The sequence below is a fragment of the Eumetopias jubatus genome, unplaced genomic scaffold (assembly GCF_037043125.1).
Source record: "Eumetopias jubatus isolate StellerSeaLion01/CBP00866 unplaced genomic scaffold, mEumJub1_p1.0 scaffold_12, whole genome shotgun sequence".
Taxonomy (NCBI): Eukaryota; Metazoa; Chordata; class Mammalia; order Carnivora; family Otariidae; genus Eumetopias; species Eumetopias jubatus.
The window spans coordinates 46,341,518-46,365,510 of NW_028274818.1; the positions used below are offsets into that span (position 1 = coordinate 46,341,518).

The 23,993-nt window shown below is 36.5% G+C and overlaps 1 protein-coding gene and 1 pseudogene across 1 annotated transcript in view; both read left to right on the forward strand.

The window, feature by feature from the left end:
• The window catches only part of HMCN1 (hemicentin 1), a 467,830-nt gene that overhangs the window by 201,980 nt on the left and 241,857 nt on the right, over positions 1-23,993 (forward strand). Inside the window, exon 11 of the mRNA XM_028121561.2 lies at positions 2,601-2,876. Coding sequence (XP_027977362.2) covers positions 2,601-2,876 — 276 coding nt within the window. The remainder of the gene's footprint in view (positions 1-2,600; positions 2,877-23,993) is intronic.
• Positions 22,857-23,465, forward strand: LOC148162803 (1-acyl-sn-glycerol-3-phosphate acyltransferase beta pseudogene; annotated as a pseudogene).

The window sequence follows — 23,993 nt, forward strand, 5'->3', positions numbered from 1 at the left end:
TAAATATTTCCATGTGTATAATATTTATTATCTCTAGTTATTTATGCAGCAATGATATTGTATGTCATTTCAAATCTTACCGGTTATGTTATTAGAAAGTTGGCATTTTACGTATTTGAATTTATGTCTGCAGAGGGAATAGACTCTGAGGCAGGGTTTGTATACAAGAGGGTTACTGGGGAATTTTCTAGGAAAAAGCACCTATAAGGGAGTAACATAAGTGGAAGAAGTTAAATTGTTGTGTAGTCACTACTAGGACCTTAGCTGATCCCACAGGGAATTCCAGAGCTGTCATGGCCCTGAATTGAGGCAAGAGAGCTGGTCCTTTGCTTCCTCATGAAGTGGTCACTGGATGTGGGCTACCCTGGACAGGGGCTCTTACCCTGAGCAGGTTAACACCCTTGGCTATTAGCTTTATGTAGCCAACAAGCATAGCAGCTAGAGAAATGAGTGCCTTGGTCCTTAAGAGGGATCTAGGCATGTGCCCAGTATTCCCTACATACCTAATTGAGATTTCCCATTTTCTAAAAATCTCAAAAAAATACCTAGTCTAGTTGAAGAAGTTTGTTTCAAAAGAACAAAGAAAAGAAAGCCATACAAAATGTCATATGGCCCTCAGAAAATCTTGATAAGATGTGAACACAAGCATGTACTATCACTTTCAGGTCTTTGGTGGTCTGTGCCATCTTGTATATTAGAGTCATAAAACATTAGAACTAAAAAGGGTCTTTAAGATAACCTCATTTAATTGGGTGCCTGGGTGGCTCAGTTAGTTAAGCATCCAACTTTTGATTTTGGCTTAGGTCATGATCTCAGGGTTGTGAGACTAAGCCCCTCATCGAGCCCTGCATTGGGCTCTGCACTGGGTGTGGAGCCTGTTTAGGATTTTCTCTCTGCCCCATCCCCCACCCTGGCTCTCTTTCCCTCTGAAAAAAAAAAAAGATACCTAAGTTAATCGTCGACTTCTCTAAGGTCACACACCTAGGGATAGAACTAGGCAGCGTAGAGTTGCCAGATTCAGCAAATAAAAACATAGAATGCCCAGTTAAATTTGAATTTCATATAAGTGTGTCTGAGGTAATTTCATGAGACATATGTATACTGAAATATTATTTGATGTTTCTCTGAAATTCAAATTTAACAAAGCACCTTGTATTTTCTGTCAAGCCTAGCCAGACTCCAGAAATTTCTAACTTTGTCATGTACTCTTTCTACTTGATTCACTAGCCATTTTTATAAGAGATTTTAAAAAACAAAGTAAAATGATAAAATTTTGTTTTTTAAATAATTTAAAATAGCATCTATTCGTCTAAAAATGTTTGGAAAACTAGGATAAATATAAAGAAAAATATGGAAAATATACACATTTCTATCCCTTGGAGATTACCACTATGGTTTTGGCATATTGCTTCCAGGTTTTCTCTAGGCTTATGATTCATCTGCACTTACAAATGGTTTTGAATAAAGGAGAATAAAATTTGATCTTGAATATCTGATACTCTTTCGTATTTAAACTAAAACAGGCACATGGGTTTCTAGCTAGCATAACTCACCACAGTTTTTATTGCTGTACTATTGCTGAATAATGGCTTGCTACAGAAGATCATTTTAAAGCACTTGGGCAGAGTATACTTTAGAGGAGCATTTGTATTTATTCTCAAATTAACTAGAGTAATATGTGATTCTCTCTAGAATGTTGGCTAAATATTTAACAAGTAAGTGGCTTTTAACCACATCTGAAACGTGCATGCATTACTCAATACCTTTTGTGGGCATGGCTTTATATGTACAATTTTCTTAAAGGTCTATGCCTACTCTTAACCTTCTTAAATCAAAACATTCCTCATGCCTCTGGGGAATATTTGTCATACACTGCTCTTGTACTGTGTCTTAATGAGATTGTAACTCCTTAAAACTGATACTATCATACTTAGTATACTATTGTCTACCATACTTTGTGTCCTCTTTTCTTTTAAACACTAAATAAGTATTTTTAAATTAAAAAAATCCATAATTGCTACTTTTTTCAAAACTCAAATAAAAATTTGCTTCACTCCACAATCCTAAATTAGTCTAATCCTATCCTTTTGCCATGCCTTTTTGATTCTCACATCTATAATTTATAAATTTAGACTTGTGTATGCTTTGGTATATAAACAAGCACTACTATTTTTTTTTTTTTACATTGAGGATTAAAGGAACTAATCCTTTGCATGGTGTCTTCAGGTTACAAGTACCCTGTGCTATTATTCACTTTTACGGTAAGATGTTTTAAAATTTAATTTAAAATTTAAAATTTAAATTAGAGAACATTCAAATCTTCAATTAAAGACATACATTTAAAACTACAGAGTTTGGCAAATGTGATAAAAATTAGATGGATTTTTTTTTTTTTAGAATATACACTACTTTGTAAGAATCTTTTAATTAAATGATAATTTTCTTTGGGTCATAGACATATGTATTAATGAATAAGTTCTCTTGTGCTGCATCTTCCCTACAAGATTTTCAATACATACTCATTAAATATTTAAACCACATCAGTAAGTGAGCAAAATGGCTGTTAGGTCTCTTGATTTGAATATTTTCATTTTACACAGAGCCCCCTCCAGTCATCCAAGTGCCTGATAATGTTACAGTCACTCCTGGAGAAAGAGCAGTTTTGACATGTCTCGTCATCAGTGCCGTGGATTACAATCTAACCTGGCAGAGGAATGACCGAGATGCCAGACAGGCAGACCCAGCAAGAATGAGGATCTTGGCTAACCTGTCTCTGGAGCTAAGGAGTGTGAAGTTCAACGATGCTGGGGAGTATCACTGTGTGGTTTCCAATGAAGGAGGATCATCAGCTGCTTCAGTTTTCCTCACAGTGCAAGGTATGTGCATATGGTAACTTCAGAGTTATGATGTCTTCCTCTCTTCTTTCTTTGAACTTTATTCCCTTAAATTGGCTATCTGAGAATGAGAGTATCTACCCAAACAATTACTGTTTTGAATGATAAAGGCCTTATGGATCTTAAGTAGTCTAACGCTGACTAAACTGGAAACTAAAACATCACTAACAAATAGGTGGCTTTTTAAGATAAACACAGCTAGTCCTTTTAAGAGACTTTTATTTTGAGACTATAAATAGAAATTGTTTCTGGGTGATTTAATAGTTTTAAATTCTCCAGTCTATCATGTGGATTTTTTAAAAATTCTAATTGTTTTTTTTTATTTTATTATGTTATGTTAATCACCATACATTACATCATTAGTTTTTGGTGTAGTGTTCCATGATTCATTGTTTGTGTATAACACCCAGTGCTCCATTCAGTATGTGCCCTCTTTAATACCCATCACCAGGCTAACCCATCCCCCCACCGCCCTCCCCTCTAGAACCCTCAGTTTGTTTTAATAATTTGTTTAAAAAATTCTTCCCAATTTGAGTATTATATTATTTCCAATGTAACTAATTTACTTTTACTTATTTATTTGCTTAAAGATCTTATTTATTTTAGAGAGAGGGTGCCAGCAAGTGGGAGGAGGAGCAAAGGGAGAGAGAATCTTAAGCAGTCTCCTCACTGAGCACAGAACCTGATGCAAGGCTCAATTTCACAACCCTGAGATCATGACCCAAGGCAAAATCAAGAGTGGGACGCTTAACTGACTGAGTCACTCAGGCGCCCCCTACTTTTATTTTTTTAATTAAAGTTTAAGATGTTTTTCATCTTGGTGAAATTTTATTAAATTTTAGCAGGGTTGTTTTTATCTTTTTTATCTTATACACAAAAGTGCTTACTGACACTAAACTAATGGTAACCCAATCTTTAATTACGTCTTTATAGACTATGTCTAGATAGCCGCAAACAGTATGTTAACAATGTGGTTTACTGGCTACAAGTATATATATTCTTCAGGATGATTAAATGAAGATCAGAAAGTGTTCCAGAGTATCTCTTTCAGTAGAATCACATTTGGCTCCTAAATGTCTATAGACCAGCTGAGAGCCTTAATGTAATGAACAAATTACTCTTGGCAGTTTTAAGCTCTTAAGCTGAAAGATTCAGTTGCTGCCTCAACAGAATATTTCATTTCAAATCCTTGATGTGGGAGACTGATTGCATCAGGATTGTGTCTGGCTATTTGGTTATGGTATTAGAAACAATTTTATAACATGCCTGAAGTAACACTCTCAGATGATTTTTTAACAAGGTTGTCTAACAGAATGAGCATTGCATCTCAATGCTAGTGCTGAGATTGTTATTAATGGCAGAAAAGTGAAACTACCATGAGAATTAACAAAATGGTTGACATCTGATTCTAGTTTTCTCACTGGTAGTTGAGATATGTTCTGTAATCCGAACGTGTGTCTTTTGTTAGTTGATCTGGTGAATCCTCTAGGGAGACATTGCTTTTGTAAATGGCTAACTGCATTTCCACATGGTAAACTGCCTAGATAATTAGAGTCTATCCAGGTGGTAACTTGAGTTACCAGAATTTTGAGACTGTTTTTACAGATAGAATAAAATGCTAATGGACTTGTGATATTTGATCTTTGTTCTTTACTTGAAGTCCCTTAGAATGGGATTGTAAAATAAAATCAGAGTCTTCCTAGTTTCCCCAGGTTAACTTTTCAGTGCGTTAGTATTGAATTTAGTCAATTAGAGCAGTGATTCTCAAACTCTCAAACTTTTCCTGGATAAGGAATTATCCAAGGAACTTATTTTTTTAAAAAAGCAGATTTCCAACCCCATATCTAGAGATTCTGATTCCCTAGGCCTGTTGTTCTAGCCTGAGAATCTGCATTTACAAAAGACCTCTCGGGTAGTTTCATGGATAACATTTTTTTTTCTTCATACACTGCTATGTTTTTATCCCAAAATAGTAAGACAAATAGGATATGGATAAAATAATGACAATGTAGACTGGCCTAGGGGTTTGAAGGAGAACGTTAAACTCCCTAGAATTTTGCTAGCATCCCAAAGAACAGAAGCTCCAGGGGTACCACTTTGAATTTCTGGATCATTTCTGAAGTGGCCCCTCTACCTCATTTGGAAAATCCTGTGAGGATGGACTGAAAATATATATAGCTGTTTGATTAACCCAGTATGGAGCTATTTTAATGCATTTCCCCTCTTGAACAGAGAGATTGCATGCTCCGAAATAAAAGGAAAGCCCTGTTTATTCAGAGGTGGAGCAGGGAGAGACCTAAAAAATCTCCAGAAAGCCTTCAGCACTGTAACTAAATGTTAATGTTTAAAGATATACCTATATTTCAGGAAACCATTGGTAGTGCCACACGAAAGCTCATTCTAGTTTTATTTATTTATTTTTTTAAAAAATTTTATTTGTTTGTTTATTTTTTATTATTATGTTATGTTAATCACCCTACATTACATTAGTTTTGATGTAGTGTTCCATGATTCATTGTTTGTGCATAACACCCAGTGCTCCACTCAGAACGTGCCCTCTTTAATAACCATCACCAGGCTAACCCATCCCCCCACCCCCTCCCCTCTAGAACCCTCAGTTTGTTTCTCAGAGTCCATCATCTCTCGCGGTTCATCTCCCCCTCCGATTTACCCCCTTCATTCTTCGCCCCCTGCTATCTTCTTCTTCTTTTTTTTTTTTTTAACATATAATGTATTATTTGTTTCAGAGGTACAGGTCTGTGATTCAACAGTCTTACACAATTCACAGCGCTCACCATAGCACATACCCTCCCCAATGTCTATCACCCAGCCACCCCATCCCTCCCACCCCCACCACTCCAGCAACCCTCAGTTTGTTTCCTGAGATTAAGAATTCCTCATATCAGTGAGGTCATATGATACATGTCTTTCTCTGATTGACTTATTTTGCTCAGCATAATACCCTCCAGTTCCATCCATGTCGTTGCAAATGGCAAGATTTCATTCCTTTTGATGGCTTCATAATATTCCATTGTCTATATATACCACATCTTCTTTATAATGGATAACATTTTATGAAATAGCATTTGAATCTATTCTACAGAATGAACCCTATGATTTAGAAAGGTATATCTTTAAAAGAAGCCCTTGACTCTTTTCTTTCTGGCAAAATAGAGTCATTATTAGCCAATGATTTAAATAAGTGCTGAGGTAAGATATTTTTATGTATTTTGTGTATTCACAAAACATAAATACAAAAGACATACACTATTACCTGATTACTGGCTAGTATGTATCATCTCAAGTGGTATAAATCTGTTTAGAGTTGTTATTTTATGGCCTGTCTAGTTGGTCTTGAGTTTGAGGGATGAAATGTGATGAAAAAGGATATTTTAAAAATCTAACAAAACTATAGACTAGTATTAATGACACTTGTTTAATAAGAAATGAGAGCTCTAGCTAACTGTAGCCATCTGAATGCATTATTTTACTATTGAATGTACTATTGCAAAGCTATGGATATTTGATGAAATAAACTGTTGTACCCAGGGTTATAATTTATAAGAATAAAAGATGCTTGTCAATCAACTTCTGACATTGGATCTAAAATTATAAATTAATTTCATTTATATGCAGTAAAATGTTTTTAAAAGCAGAAATAGAAAACAGTTTCAGAAAACATAAAGGTATAATAGTTACTTGCTTTGAATACATACTTTACGAATAATATTCTTGCTTATATGGGAATCAATAGCTTAATTCATAGCCTCATTTACAGTTCTTTACCTCCACATGTCTGTTCGGAAACTGCTGCTATCGGGAATAATCTTAAGAGTTACACATACATACTTTACAAAGTTTGGGTAGTAGTTTTAAAAAAAATAATAAAATAAAATATATAACTAGCAAGAATATTTTGGTTTTAAATAGCATATCTGTAGCTGCTGCAACCTCTCCTCATCTAACAGTAAAATATCAATAAAGACCTCAAAAAGACAAAACTGAAGAATGCCCAAACCCGCTGGCAATGGATAGTAGCAAAAATTCTGGGAGGAATTTTATAGCTATTACGTATAAAGATTTTTATTTATATATATATATGTATATATAGTGTAAATATGTATATGTGATGTTCATATTTTAAGGTCAGTGGAATGAAAATCTCAACCAATGGTCCATCCTTTTTATGTTCACATGAAAGCTGGGAGGATGTCTCTTTGTCCTTCTCTTTCATACTTTGCTCCAAAAAGAAAATATTACAGCCATAATCCTGTCTCCTCATACATATTAATAGTGATAACCATCCAGTAAGGAAAATGTAGGACAAGAAGTAGACAGGCTAATTGAACAAAATAATTAAAATAAAATAAAATAAAATAAAATGTAAATACAGAGAGAGAGAGAGGAAAAAAAGTAGAAAGGTAAGCTGGGACCCACGTAGAGAATTGTAACTTGGATATATGTTTCTCTCCAAATGAAAATATTTGGAAACAGGAGAGACATTGATAGGGGTGTCAACTAGGGATTTTAGAGAGAGCTGGTAGCAGATGGGAGCATCCCAATCTCAGCCCGAAGAGCATCATAGATGAGAATTGTGCAAGGAGCTATGCACATCAGACTAACTCAGCTGCAGAGCTGCAAAGGCAGTTCAGCTAGAACAGAAGTAGCCAAATAATCAAGCTAGGTCTATCCAAACACTTTGTTGATAGACACTGGGTCTGGATTTGATGTCACCTAATTTGAGGATGAATAAACAGAAAATTATCAAAACAAAACAAAACAACAGGAAAAAAAAATAAAGCATTGGACCTAAGAAAAAGATACTGGGGAACAAAATAAGGGGGAATAGCCTTAGAAGAAATGGTTGCTTCTGAAGGCAGTTTATTCTGAAGACGAAAAAAATGTTTAGTGTCACCAATGTCTTTCTAAAAGACCTATCCTCCTTTCAGCAGGAGTATATATAGGTAAAGGAGGAACTGGCTGAGGTGATAGGACAACTACAGGTGTGATGGAATAAGAAAGGATTTGTTATTAAAATGGTATAATATAATGCAAATTTGAATTAGAGGCACTAAAAAGCAGGATTTATATTACATAAAAATAAAATCAGGGATGTGGTACATAAATTTGAGAAGTTCTTTCAGAACGTTGAGGAAAAGAATTAAGAGTGAATAATATATATATATATTTTAAGCAGAAATAAAAACCAGAGACAGGAACTTGGAACTTCAAGATTTCTAGGTATATGGCATATGTATGTATATAACAAAGACAAGTGAAACAAAAGAAATAGAAAAAGATACAGTGGAAGAAAATTATCCTAGGGAGGAAAACAAAAATAGTCCTGGGTGAGCAAATCAAGCAAGGTCAATGAAGAGAGAACTTCATCTAGACACATCCTGGCTGCAATTTCAAATTATTAGTATAAGAGAAAAAACTCCACAAGCATATGTTCAGACTAAACCAATATGTTGTAAGCTGAGGGATAAAATCAGACTGGTGTCAGACTTCTCAGCTATGTTAAAGGCTAGAACATAATTGCAATGAATATTTGTCGTATTTTGGTTCTTAGGGTCTGAATGTGTCCTCTAATTTAGGAAGAAATTCTCTATTTTCTTAGTGGGAAGCAGAAAGGCAGATGAAATCAGATAATTCCTTTCCCCATCCTAGAATCAGCCATTCCAATGCTCCCAGTGGAACTTTAACTCTTGCTTAGACCACGGGCACTTAAAAGCCTTCAATTTTGGCAGTATCATGAAATTTTGAGCACAGCAGTAGCAGAAGCAAGTGTCCTACTGGCCCTTTTCCATCATTCTCATTTCCCTTAGTGACATTAGACTCATTATCAATTTACCAGAAGAGCCTTGAGAAGAAACACTGGTCCTAGAAACTATGGCTGTTTGAATCAGTCACATAATGAGCATGAGAGAATGTGACCGGGTTGATGCTCTTCTTTCATTATGAGAATTCCTCACTGTGGAGATAATGGTATAATTAGACACAGGAAATTCTTTGGAAAGGGGATTCCCTCAAGCGGGGTTTACAAGACTCAGAAGTCCAGCTAGTCAAACATATAAACAAACAAATTGAAGCCACCCACAGTTAAGCCAGGAAGGGGGGAAAAAACCAATTAGATTGATATAGATGAAAATGTGAATATGAGATTGACCACTGCTTGTTTGGAGGCAATGGAATTATAAATGACCTACTTACTTCCTTTTTTCTGTACTTAAAAAAAGGTATTTAATAGGAATCTATTATTTTAAAACTTTGTGTAAATAGGATTTAAAAATTTTTGAGAGTGCTCACATTACTTTTATTGGGAGTTTGAATTATGTATGGGTAATGTATTTTCTTTCTTTGCTAAATTTTCCCTAAATTTTCTTTATCACTTTTATATTTAAAATATTAAGATATAATAAGAAAGTTAATATGAGTATAAAAATAAAGAATAATTAAAATAAATTAAGAAACAATGCCTCTCAAAGTGTCATGTTAGGACTTCTATCAATATGAAAATTCATATTTGAAAGCTTAAGGGTCTGGAATTTTATAGAACTATATTACAGAATAAGCTGTTTTAAATCCTTTCTGAAGCAGGGGCACCTGGGTGGCTCAGTGGGTTAAGCATCTGACTCGATTTCAGCTCAGGTCATGATCTCAGGATCGTGAGATCAAGCCCCGTGTCAGGCTTGGGGCTGGGTGTGGAGTCTGTCTCTCTCCCTCTGTCTGCTGCCCCCGCCCCCCTGTGCATGCACACATGCTCTCTCTCTCTCTCAAAAATAAAATAAAATAATCCTTTCTGAAGCAAAGTGAGGTCAAGCAAAAAGAATAAATGCAGAATTTCAGTTAATAATTACATTAGGTTTCCTATACTGAATAGTCCAGTAAAAGAGCCATGATGATCTCTTCAGTTTTTCCCTTTGCAAGATTTTCACAGAAGTAAATTGTGATTTATAGAAGTCTGTATCTATGTTGGAATAATGAAAACTGCTTTTTATTAGCTCATCTCTTTTCCTAAACGTTTTGATACATTGGAGTCTTGCTAGTCAAGCTTTTTGTTTTTGAAAGTTGACCTGAGACATGTATATGTCTGTTTTAAATACTAGTGCCATCTTTGTGTATTTCATTTAGATGAGATGAAACCATCTACTTAAAATGAAAACCCCCAAATCATTACTTGTTGTCAAAAGTGAATTGTATTCATTGCCTTGGTTGTTTGATGTCCCAGTATGAATCAGCACAAATGAACAAAATGCTTTGTTAAAATACTGCCTTCTAGGGCTCCTGGGTGGCTCAGTTGGTTAAGCATCTGGCTTCAGCTCAGGTCATGATCCCAGGGTCCTGGGCTCCCTGCTCAGCAGGGAGTCTGCTTCTCCCTCTGCCGCTGCGCCTCTCCCTGCTCATGCACTCTCTCTCTCTCTCTCTCTCTCTGTCAAATAAATAAATAAAATACTGCCTTCTGTAAATGGATCTAATAAGGAGTGAGTTGGAGGCCTTTAGATTTGATGAAGAATAATCTAGTGAAGTTTTGCCTCAAGTATTCACTGCAGTGGTATCCAAGGAATGTGCAGTTTTCCATAGAAATATTTGCTTTCCTACTTCTTCCTATGATGACTGTAAATTTTATGAAAAGTTTCATGTTTAATTACTTTATCTGATGAATGTATTCTAATGACTCCGTGGTTAGGGGCCAACTTCTGTTATAACGCAACCCAATTCTACTCAATAAAATATATAGATCTTCCTTGACTTATGATGGGGTTATTATGTAACCCCTACTGGCTTGCTCTAGGTTACAAAGCCAGCAAGAGACACAGCCCAGATCTGTGTCTTTCCATTGTTCTGCATTGTATTCAGAAATGCCTATGCATGCTATTAGCAGGCTTCAGGTGCAAGTGTAAAAAGATTAAATAAAGGGTTCTTGGTATGGATAGAAAAGTGAGAGTACTGATTTTTTTTTTTTTTAATAAGAAAGTTACAAATGTCTGTAGGTTTCTGTGGCATGGGTTAAAAATCTCTGGAAATCTCAGCATTGTGTGTAACGATGATTTAGAGAAATCACTGCTCGATTTTAATTCCCTAGCCCTCCCTTCTTACTCCCTCCTTCTCTGGTGCTTTATAGAGTAGACCAGGTAGATCACAACAGTTTGGTAAATCCTTTGACCTAAGTTCTGGTAGAGTAGCTGTTAAGGAGCAGTCTAGAGGAGAGAGAGAACAATAAATAGGCTCCAAAAGAAGCACACAGAGAAAATATGAGATGACTAGATAATAAGCTCCATGAAGGCAAGACCCAACTTTCTTTAGTTTTGTTTCTTTGGTGCCTGACACAATATTTAGCACATAGTATTGCATGCATGCCTATCTGTGGGAAGTTTGAATGACAAGTAGAGTATTTAGGCAAGGCAACTTTGGCCAAGTCTGAAAAATATTTATGTAATAGCACATACTAAGAAATGATTTGATTTATTTTTTTTAAAGATTTTTTTTTTTATTTATTTGACAGAGAGAGACACAGCGAGAGAGGGAATACAACCAGGGGGAGTGGGAGAGGGAGCAGGCTTCCCGCGGAGCACAGTGCCCCGGAATTATTTGATTTAAATTCCCCTGAACATTGTTTAATGTTTGAGTTATTATTTTATGAGTTAATTATCCAATTAAAAAATAAGTTCTGTTTCTACAGATTAGATTTTTAATACAGGGAAAATGTAGTAACTTGCTATTTTATAGGTGTGAGGAAAGGGCTATGATATTTGACTATTATGAATAAAAGTTGAATTAGCTCTTAGTCCTTAACTACTTCATCTGCAGAAAGGTTTAGCTTAGGAGCATTTGGTTGAGAGTGCAGAACTGATGAATAATCACTATGATGCTGGAATCTTCATTTATGCTACATCTTACAGCACTATCTATGTAATACTGCTTAGCCACAGGTATACTTTTCCCCATAATAATGAAACAAATACTGAAACACATGAAATGCCTTGACTAAACAGGTCTACCAAGTGTCCGGGCTGGTGTCTTGTTTGTTCATTTGTTTATACTTTTATTCATTCATTCATGTATTCACCAAAACTTTAAGTGTCAGATATTGTGCTCCTTGCTGAGGATATAAATGAGAATAAAATAGCATCCTTCCCTCAATAAGTTTATAATATCAGAAAGGAAATAAGTAGATTAAATGAATAAATATTTATAACACAGAGTGGTAAGAACTTCACCAGGGTACTACACCCAGGAGCATTTAATTCTGTGTCAGTGATGAGTAGATGTTGAGGAGGGCTTCACACAGGAGATGGTGCCTTTTTTTCCCCCAAGTCAAATAAGAATGGCCTTCCTCTCTTATTTGGAAATTCTGTGATTTTAGAAAATTGTTATAAAGAGATCCCAGTAAAGAAAAGGTAATGCTAGTCATCATTTAATTGAAGATTTTCTAAGTAAGAAAGAATAAGATTTTTAAAATTCTGTCATTCTTACCAATCTTGTCTACTGTCTTAATCTGTTTTGGCTAATCACCCAACGAAGCTCCTGAATTCATGAATTTTTGTTATTGTTATGGAAAGAAAAAATATTGTATGGAAACAATGTTAATGTGTAAATAATTTTATACTAGGAATTACTTCAAATGGATATCAAGGCAGCAAACATTTGCTACATATTCTTACATCTTATATTGGGAAAATAAAAATGATAAATTTTTAGGAAATCTTCATGCATATTTGCCAGTAGTATTTTCTCGCTAAAATAGAATTCAACCTAAATTTATCATTGTCTATGTCTGACATTATTGCCGTTCTTTTATTAACTGAATTTCCTAAGCATATTGGTTTGTAGGTGTGGGGTTTTTTACAAATCCAGCATATAACTCTCAAGATTTAGTCCTTGCCTGTGTGTTTTATTGCCAATGCACCACCTACTGGTAAATCAATGAATAAATGACCTCTCAGATTTAACAGAACTTGTCTAGTCCAGCACTGTCTAGTAGAAATTTCTACAATGATAGAAGTGTTGTATATCAGTGCTGTTCCATGTGTATGTGGCACTTGAGCACTTGAAATATGGCTAATGCTCCTAAAGGAACTTGTTTTGAAATTTGATCTAGTTTTAGGCAATTTAAATTTTAATTGAAATAGACATGTGGAGGGCGCCTGGGTGGCTCAGTCGGTTAAGTGTCCAACTCTTGATTTTGGCTTAGATCATGATCTCAGGGTCATGTGGAGTCTGCTTAAAATTCTCTCATTCCCACTCTCTCTGCCCCACCCCTCCCTCTCTAAAAAAAATAAAGTAAAAATAAAAATAAATAGACATATGGCTAGTGGCTACTCTATTGGACAGCACAACTCTAGTCTTTTCCAGAGAAAAAAGAAAAGCAGAAATATCAAGAGCAGAAGTCTTAGGAAACTTATTGCTGCTGCCATGTAGATTAACCACTATCATAATTCATTGGGATTATTGCCATTCAGGAATAATTCTGCTTTGGAAAAGTTGTAGCCAGTTCTTCATATTTCCACTGATGAGATATCATTTGGAAATATGCGTTTGATTCCAAATCTTTGGGATTTCAGTGGCCTATGCCTCTTTCTCCAGGCAGTTGATCTCTGTTTTTGTTGTTTTTGTTTGGTTGATTGGTTGACTTTTAGTTTTCATCCATTGCTCTTTGGAAGGAATCCCTGACCATTTTTATGTGAGCTTTCTAGTAGGCATGGAAAAGCTTTAAAAATGTTAAAATGTATTCCATTAACATTTCCACTCATTGAAAATTAAGGAAAAGTTAAATGAGCAAACACATCTGTCTATTGTAAATCATTCTTACATTCTTACATTCTTAGTGAAATTCTGTTAATCTCTTTGGGCAAGCCTCATGTTTAACAGTTGGTTACCACCAGAACTAGCTGGGGTCACCTCCCTAATCAGAAACGGAAGTAATGCATTTTCAAACAATGTCAGTATGTTTTAAATACACTGATTGAACTAAATCACTAGGTACACATCTTTTGGGATAGGACATGGCTACTAATTACAATTCTCAGCAGGCTCAATGATAGTCATTATGTAACTTTTTGACGTTAGCTTTTTCTACAGTAAACACAGATATTTAGAAGAGTCGGAGATCCTGTAAAATATGTTTTACAGTCTGCACAATTCAATAGAAATTAGGTTTGGTAATTAAAGACTAATTCTTTCCCAATTTCTCATGTAGCATTGCTTGATGTCAGATCATTCAATATCTTATCCACAATGACAAAAAAAAGTATTGGGAACAGTTGTAAACCTGTTCTGTTATGTTTTCAAAAATATGAATCAATTAAGTGGTTGGGCTGAATGTAGGTTTTTAACTATCCCCAAAACAAGGATATTTACTTAGATTTTATTGTAAGAACTGAAGTAAAAAAAAGAAACTTAATACTAAAAACTACTTACTGGAGTATCTTCTCATCAGGGTCTTAGTTCCTCGTTACACGAAATTATCACGAGGAACATTTAGAAGCTTGGGAATCTTCCATCACAGGGATCAATTGACAGCCCTGAAATACTTTTTTTTTTTTTTTCCAAAATGTAATTCAATGCGTTTTTAAACAACAACAATTGGCAATTGGTTGCTCCACTAGGTAACTTTTGGACACATACCCTTTTGGGGGAGGCTAAGAAAAGCTTCTAAAACTTTTTAACCCTATTTCTTTTGGACACTGAAAGTTACTGAGCTAAAAATCCTTTCTTGCCTGAGTCTGTTAATCTAATTGCTTTCTGGGGTAGTGAAAGCACTAGACCAGGAGTCAGGGTACTTGGGATCTGTTTTAAGGAATCATGCCTGACCTCTTTCTCTCTTTCACCCTTTGCCCTCCTTCCCCCAGACCACACAAACACAGTGTACCCATTTTTAAAATTGAATTTCAAATGCCTTTTTATTTATGGACATATTGGGACACATTTTCTATGGGAGGATGCTAGAATCAGTGGATGCTTGGGAATGCTGATTGGGATCGGTGTGAATGGGCTACTGTGAAATTTAGAGTTCAGATGGAATTATCCTAGGTATAGTGATATGTTTAGGCCTACGTACCTTCCACTTTCCCTATACATGGTTAGTTCAGTTTTCCCTGTTTTTAAATCGCTCCCTCTCTTACTTCCAGTGGTAACACCCTCACCCATCTCAAATGTCACATGCCTAAACTATTAAAATCCTCATTTTGTGGACTTCCTTCCTTTCAGTTTTGTTCCCTCACTTTAATCCATAGTATAACCAGGCAGACTTTCCCTAAATACTGCTTTAAATGTCCATGCATTCAGAACCTTTGTGTTGTTTCCTAATTACCCCAGAATAAAATTTACAAACCTCAGCCCTCCACAAACTGACTCCTACATAATACTTTTAACACTTTATCTTCAACATTTATCCCTCATAAAACACTGTAGGGTGCAAAAAAAATGTTTCCTTTCAATATATGGATACTATTTAAGGGAATTAGATATTCATATGTCTTTTCCCTTATTCCTATTTCTTTAATCTGGGTAACTAATATTTGAACTTGTTATTAAGGATTCATCTCTAATTATGAATTGAAAGTAGAGGAACTTTCAGATTTATTATTTCCTGCCATAAAATATTACTGATGCTGCCAGATTTTATATGTCAGAGCAGTATCAGGCAGATAATTTTTGGAGTCTGTGTATGAGTTTTGAATTTTCTTGGTATTGAATTTCTCAAAAGGATGGCTAGGTACTACTCTTGTCTCATCTGCAGTCTCCAGAACTGATTTTCTGGTGGCCACTGAATGTTTCCTCTGCCAGGCTCCATGTCTATTATACTTTCAGTGGATTCCTGTTTTCTACTGCTTTGGCCCCAGCCTCTGTTCTGTTACTTCCCTCTTTCCATGGTTCACCCAATTCCACTTCCCATTGCTTGAGTCACAGAGGCATCCCAACTAGTTTCAAATTATATCATTCTCATTCTGGTTCTATGACCTAGCTCACAGAGCTGTTTTGACTTTAATGTTTCCTATCTAAATCCTACCTGTGATGTGAATTTCCTCTCATAAACCACCTTCTTTCTCCCATCCAAGTAGTAATGAGGCCTGACCCTACTTTGCTTCTGAGATCAGATGAGATCAGGTGTGTTCAGGGAGATCTGGCCATAGACTAAATCACCTTTCTGAATATTGGTTGGTCTCTTTGTTCTGGTTTCTGTAGAACTTTTTTTTTTTTTTAATGCCACACAGTTTTGCACTTAATCACCGTCAATTCCATGTGTCTAGTTTTTCCCCAGTATTATTACTGAGGTACTTCTTGACTCCCCCTTTTTATCCATAGTATCTTGCACAAAGGGAAAAACACAATTGCACCCGATAGGTGTCTGTTCCTTAATTGCTAAATGGACCTCAAAGGAATAATAACACTACAGGGAAGATTTGGGTCACTAACCTTATGTTTCATGTTTCCATGTTAATTTCAATGGCTTATTTGGGTCACATCAATAATTTTATTTATTTATTTATTTTTTGCGAGAGAGAGAGCAAGAGTGAACACGGCAAGGGAGGGGCAAAAGGAGAGGAAGAGAGAGAATCCTAAGCAGGCTCCATGCTCTGCGCTGAGCTGGACGTGGGGCTTAACCCCCACGATTAAGGATCCCAGGATCCCCCTTGAGATCCTGACCTGAGCCGAAATCAAGAGTTGGATGCTTAACCAACTGAGCCACCCAGATGCCCCAACAATTTTAGATTTCATTATATAAGTACTTTCCTTTCCAGTTGTAACACCTGCCAGCATATTACTGCTTACATTTAAAACCATGTTTTATAACAGTCTGAGAATTATGAAAAATTTATAGAGTTTTTTTTAAGTATTGTTTAGTTTACCCTACTTAAAGATTATATCATGGGTGAGTTTGGCAAAATTTTTTGGCACAGTCTAAAGCAATATATCAATTTTAAGTTGGCAGTGGCTGATAAATTTCCAAATTCTTGTACTAGCCAGGCTTAGGAGTAGAAGTTAGGATAAGTGGGGTGATATTTATTACACAGTATGAGTTTAAAGTTTTGTTTAAAACATACTATCTTCCTGTTTATCTGGGGACAAGAAACAAATCTATTGATTTTATTAGCTGCTCCTTTATGAGGAAGACTTTTAAAGCTGAAGATGAATATGAATGTCCTGGTTAAATATTTTAGCATATTCCATGTATAACTGACATTCTCTCTGCAATTTCATGCTGCCGCATGGAAATCAAAGGGCCAGACAAGGTTTCCTTTTCTTTGCCATGTTATGTCTGTATCAACATAAGAAGTATTAATTTGTTTTCTATGGTGTCAGGAAAGGGTGGATGTCTGTCACTAATTAGTTCACGTCACCAGGGAGAGTATTGCAGTAAAAAAGGAAATCTTTTTCAAGATGATTGATGAAGTTAAGTCTCTAATGACCAGAATTACTTCACTAAGTATGAAATTGATATTATCATAACCATATGCTCATTACATCATCATAACTACTTTTTAACAAGTGCCAGGTGACATAGGTATTAGCATGTTTTTTTTTAATCAGTCAAATGTGGAAAAACTAAATTTATCTATTTTTATTGAAATTTCTGATAAATTTTGAATATCTAGAAACATCTCAAATTTCAGAAGAATCAAATAAGATATATTTAGTATTATTTATTAGTAGGATGTGTAATCTAAATATGCAAGTATGAGAACTGTGATCAAGTTTCATTTGTAAATGCCTAGATAATACATATATAGCTAATCTGCAATAACCCTGTGAGTTATCATCCCTATTAAGGTATAGACCAGACACCATCGATTATTTAACCATTTTAAGGCTTATTAAGTGCTTTCTCTGTAAAATGGCAGTGACACCTTCATAGAGCTTTTTGTGGGAAATAAATGATAGGTCTAGAGTTAGATACCTAGCATATAACAGGCACTCAATAATTTTACCTACCTTCCTATTTTAAGAACTAACTACCAGAAAGAGATTTAGTCCCTAATTGTACATAATTTGGTTTTGTATACAACATTCTTTGAGTTCTTTGTGGTTATAAAGTATCTGAAAATCTTAGGTACTCAATAAATGTTTGTTATGTGAAAGGATGAAAACACAAATTTGCCCGTGTACTCTAAATATACCAGTGGTGAAAAAATATTTTACATTTTTGCTTAGATAATTCAAAGCATTACCATTATCTGATTAATTTATTGATAATAATTAAATCATCCTGAAGAGCAAGTCCTATAGGTCTTTTTGAGAATGTCCTACCAGAGGCATAATAGCAACAAATCAGACCCAGCTGATGACTAACAGGAAATATGCCTGTGAGTATGAAGATGACATTTGCAAGATTTGCAAGAGTTAGGCAAGATTTTATCTTCTACAGTCTTTGCAGACAGAGCAACGGCTGTTTTCATAGCCACTTAAAATTCATTTTGCCAGCCTTACCATTCATAGTGTGTTAAGACACCTAAATTTTAAAGTAGTGTTTATTTTTTATTTTTAGTATCATAATCTATATGTAACTCTTTAAATCATTGGTGAGAAATTATAAAAACTCACATATTTTGCTTTTGTTATGATTAAAATATAAAGAATGAATTAATGCCTTGATACTAATGGAGTGCCATGTTTCCATTGCTTTGGTTAATGAAAAGCAATTGTTATTTATGATTATGATGATGGTTGATGATGGTGGTGGTGATGGTAATAATGGTGATGGGTCATGGTGGTGAAATGAGATTAAAAACCAAATAAGAATGGATTACTTCTCCCCAGATCCTAAAATTTGCCTCTAGACTTTGATGGAGTTGAACTAAGGTTTTTAAACTTGTTCTTGCTCCATTAAAACCACTTTATCAAAACAAAAGGAGCTTTTTTTTCTAGGAAATTAAAAATTCTAACCCTTGAGATAATTATAGTGAGGTCTATTGCATCCTTATTTAACCTAATCAAGTGAAGCCCGAATCATTCTGACCATCTTTATTCAACTGTTATTTGGCAGAAATCTAATTTTGCTTCCATATTTGTTCATGTCCTTTCTGATTTTCTTACTGTCAGTGGAAATATTCTTTCCAGAACAATGGCAAATTTCTCACCTTCTGTGAGATGATGTCATCCCATCTGTGTGTATGTACACAGACTGATTTCATGACCCTGAGCAGCACCCTATATCCAGGCTTTATCTGAGAAATGACCTCTTAGCTCTCTGCATCCTGGTTAGAGTAACTGCCATTTATTTTTACATTGATACGTAAACTACAGAGCCTACCAGTGGAATTATTGCTGGGCAAGATGCCAGGCCAATTCTGTCAGACTTCATTGGAAAGCACCATGTTTAGACAAAAAAATCCCAAGAACTGCTGAATCTTTGCAGCAATCCTGGGTTAAAATGAACTAGACATAAGAAACATTTTATTTTCAGAAAGTGGGACTGAATAAATGTGGGTATTCAATAAATTCCAAAGAGAAAAAGTGTTCCTTTTTTCCTCATCCCCTGAAGATTATCTGCACACTCCCACAGCATGTGTAGTCCTCTGGCATTTCAGAATTGATGGACTCCAGATGCAATCACATATTGAACTGTTGGCCATGGCCAGTCTGCCCTTGACCCCCTGCATTTCTGTAGCCCTATGTTCACCAAGAATCCATGGAATAATGAAACTATCAACCAAGTCCACAGGCAGGAAAAACCCTTTAAACATTAACTTCAAAGACAATCATAATTTGAAAAACACAATGTAAACAGGAAAAAAGGGGAGGTGATCGTAAGCTGCTAGCAATTAGGCATTAATTAGTTTTGTTCAGTTGTGTAGCTGCCCGGTCCAGCAGTACCACTTGTATCTCCTTCAAATGTATTAGGATTCCTCGGACTAATTTTTCTTAGTGAAATTAAGCCACAATTTGGAAACTAACATAGTAAAGATATATAATAAATATATACAGAACTAACTAACTGAATTTCTGGATTTCATTTGTATTAAAAACCCAGTTAGATGGAAAGTTGACACTATGTCTGTTTGGTTCATCATTGTATCCCTACAAGTTAGCACTGAGCCTGGAACATCATAATTGTGTAAGAACCACATTATTAAATTTACTTATTTTTGTTAATACTTATGACATCTATTTCAAACACTGTGGAAGTGAATTTATTTTCATTTCTTTTTGAGTGGGGAATATTTACACTAGGAAAATTATTTCTTTGATAGTACTTTCTTTGAAGATTAATACTCTGTAGTAATCTAGATGTAAAATGTGGAATTGATAAGACCAGATATATCAACATTCCAGTTACCCCAGCAAATTTTTGTATCCTTTTGGACAATACCTTCCTGATTTAATATTTCATTTTCAAAAGTCTATTTTTTTTTACCAAAGAAGTGAAATGCATGCAATAGGAACTTTGAATAATTGATATTTCCTGTTAAGTTGTGTTCTGTGAATCCATGGGCTGAGACAAATGATCAATATAGCAGGACCTTGAGTGGTGCCAGGATAAAAATTCTTAGAGCCAGGTTACAGTGTAGGAATGAACTGTATTCCATCAACAGTTTTAAGTGTCTATTATTTACAAGTCACTGTATAAAATGTAAGGGATGTTAAGTACTGTAGGAAGTAATGAATACAGAATAATATGAAAGACATTGTTTTTACCTCAACAAATTTATAATCTAAGAAAGAAAGGAAGAGAAAGAGAGAAAAAAGAAAAAAGAAAAGAAAGAAAAAGAAAAGAAAAGAAAGAGCAGTTCAAACAAAGCAGGCAGCAGTCAGGACAAGTTGTGGCTCCAAACCTGTGTTCATTATAAAGAAAGATGCAAAAGACCCTATCTAGAGACTTTTCTGGAAAACAGGTTTACACCGGAGTTCCAGCTTAGCAGACAGAAGCCAATGGTCAGCTGGTGGGAGCAAAATAGGAAGGGGTTACTTGGTAACCAGTGGAGCACAGAAACATGACATTGAGATCAAATTCATTTTATTCTCAAAGAGGAGTTACTTCCCCTGCTTTAACATTCCTTTGGATCCAAAGAAAACCAAAGTTGGTGGCATCACAATTCCAGACTTCAAGCTGTATTACAAAGCTGTAATCATCAAGACAGTATGGTACTAGCACAAAAACAGACACATAGATCAATGGAAGAGAATAGAGAACCCAGAGATGGACCCTCAACTCTATGGTCAACTAGTCTTTGACAAAGCAGGAAAGAATATCCAATGGAAAAAAGACAGTCTCTTCAACAAATGGTGTTGGGAAAATTGGACAGCCACATGCAGAAGAATGAAACTGGACCATCTTCTTACACCATATACAAAAATAGTCTTAAAATGGATGAAAGGTCTAAATGTGAGACAAGAATTCATCAAAATCCTAGAGGAGAACACAGGCAGCAACCTCTGTGATCTCAGCTGCAGCAACTTCTTGCTAGACACGTCTCCAAAGGCAAGAGTAACAAAGGCAAAAATGAACTATTGGGACTTCATCAAGATAAAAAGCTTTTGCACAGCAAAGGAAACAGTCGACAAAATCAAAAGACAGCTGACAGAATGGGAGAAGATATTTGCAAATGTCTTATCAGATAAAGGGTTAGTATCCAAACTCTATAAAGAACTTATCAAACTCAACACCCAAAGAACAAATAATCCAATCAAGAAATGGGCAGAAGACATGAACAGACATTTCTCCAAAGAAGACATCCAAATGGCCAACAGACACATGAAAAAATGCTCCATATTACTTGGCATCAGGGAAATCCAAATCAAAACCACAATGAGATACCACTGCACACCAGTCAGAATGGCTAAAATTAGCACGTCAAGAAATGACAGATGTTGGCGAGGATGCAGAGAAAGGGGAACCCTCCCACACTGTTGGTGGGAATGCAAGCTGGTACAGCCACTCTGGAAAACAGTATGGAGGTTCCTCAAAAAGTTGAAAATAGAGCTACCCTATGACCCAGCAATTTGCACTACTAGGTATTTACCCCAAAGATACAAATGTAGTGATCCAAAGGGGTACGTGCACCCCAATATTTATAGCAGCAATGTCCACAATAGCCAAACTATAGAAAGAACCCAGATGTCCATAGATGGATGGATAAAGAAGATGTTTTATGTATGTGTATATACATATACATATATATATATACACACACACACACAATGGAATATTACTTAGATAAAGTAGATGGATAAAGAAGATGTGACACACACACACACAATGGAATATTAGTCATCAAAAAATGAAATCTTGCCATTTGCAGCGAGGTGGATAGAACTAGAGAGTATGATGCTAAGTGAAATAAGTCAATCAGAGAAAGACAATTATCGTATGATATCATTCATATGTGGAATTTAAGAAACAAAACAGAGGAGCTTAGGGGAAGGGAAGGAAAAATAAAACAAGATGAAATCAGAGAGAGAGACAAACCATAAGAGACTCTTAATCATGGGAAATAAACTGAGGGTTGCTGGAGGGGATTGGGGTGGGGGGAAGGGGTAACTGGGTGGGGGACATTAAGGAGGGCACAGGATGTAATGAGCACTGGGTGTTATATAAGACTGATGAATCACTGAACTCTACCTCTGAAGCTAATAATACATGATATGTAATTAATTGAATTTAAATTAAAAATAAATAAAAATAAAATGCTAAAAAAATAAATAAAATTCCTTTGGTTCCTTCCCTGTACTAATTGGGCTAGATCCCCGATAACAGTCATCTAAAGAGCTCTTTCTGGGCCAGAGTCCAGGGAGGGGGCTTGAGGCCAGCACAGTTGGGTCTACCAGGGTACTTCTGCAGGTCTGTGGTCCTAGTGCTGCCCTGGCCATGGAGCTCTTGCTGTGATTGACCACCATGCTGCTGCTCATTTGGCTGAACTGCATGGCCAAGTTCTAAGCTAATATCACCTTGTACTGAGTGCTCTGTTTCACTGTCTCCACTAAGACCTATTGTAGCAACACACTCAGATGGTGGAGAACATGAATATTGTCAGTTGTTTTGTCCAGTGCTTCAAGTACATATGGGGCCTTCACTTTGAGACAGAGGGCCACCAGAAGCTGGAAGTGAACCATCCTTGTGTCATCATTTCTAACCACCAGAGCGTCCTGAACATGATGGGCCTCTTTACAAGCGCTGGGTGTAGATCACCAAGCAGGAGTTCTCTTCATGGGGTCTGTAGACCTGATCATGTGTCTTGGGGACATCTTTATCAACTGGCAGTGCTCCAGGACAAACTGTGACTGCGATGTCTGACATGGGCCAGCACATGGTCAGCGAGAACCTCAAAATGTGGATCTACCCTGAGGATTTGCAGAAGGACAGTTGGGACCTGCTACCTTTCAAGAAAGATGCTTTTACTTGGCAATTCAGGTCTAGGTGCCCATCATTTCTGTGGTGTACCCTACCTTCTTCTCTTTCTGTGACCCCAAAAGGGAGTTTTTCCTCTCAGGAACATTCAAAGTGGAGATGGTGGATGCCATCACCACCAGTGGCCTCACTATGACTGATGTCCCCAGGCCATGAGGACCACCTTCTTCCACATGTCCAAGACACCCCAGGAGAATGGAGTTACTGCAAGGCCAGTCTAGTAACCAAGGCCATGGGGCAGAGCAGGACTGGGGGGCTGGATGGCTGGGAGGCAGGACCTGGCTAGAGAATGGACAGAGGAAACCCCTTCCCCCATTCCCCTGCCCCAGCTGCCAAATACCACTGTGTCTTGCTCCTGTAGCTCCCCTGGCTTTCATTCAGGCCCCTCCTGGGACTGGCCTCAGATCCAGTCCCCTGATGTCCCCCAGAGGAGAGTTAGCCAGACCCTTCCCAAGCCCTGAGCGCAGGGCCTCATCCACTCTCATGCATCCAGGTTCTGGAAGTAGGAGTAGGCCTGGGGCTCAGATGGGCTGACAGGGCTGATCTGAGCTGCAAGGTATCAGGGTAAATGGCCAGAAGTTAAGGCCCTCCACCCTGAACCTGCAGGGTAGAGGCAGGCTCCTGGGTCCTGGCCACAGCATGCATCAGGCTCTCAGGGAAAAGAGGGGCTCTGGAGGGACCAAGACTCCCAGTCTTGTGCAGCCTGGGCCATAAGGAACAGGGGAGCAGAGTCTGCAACTCCTGTCAGC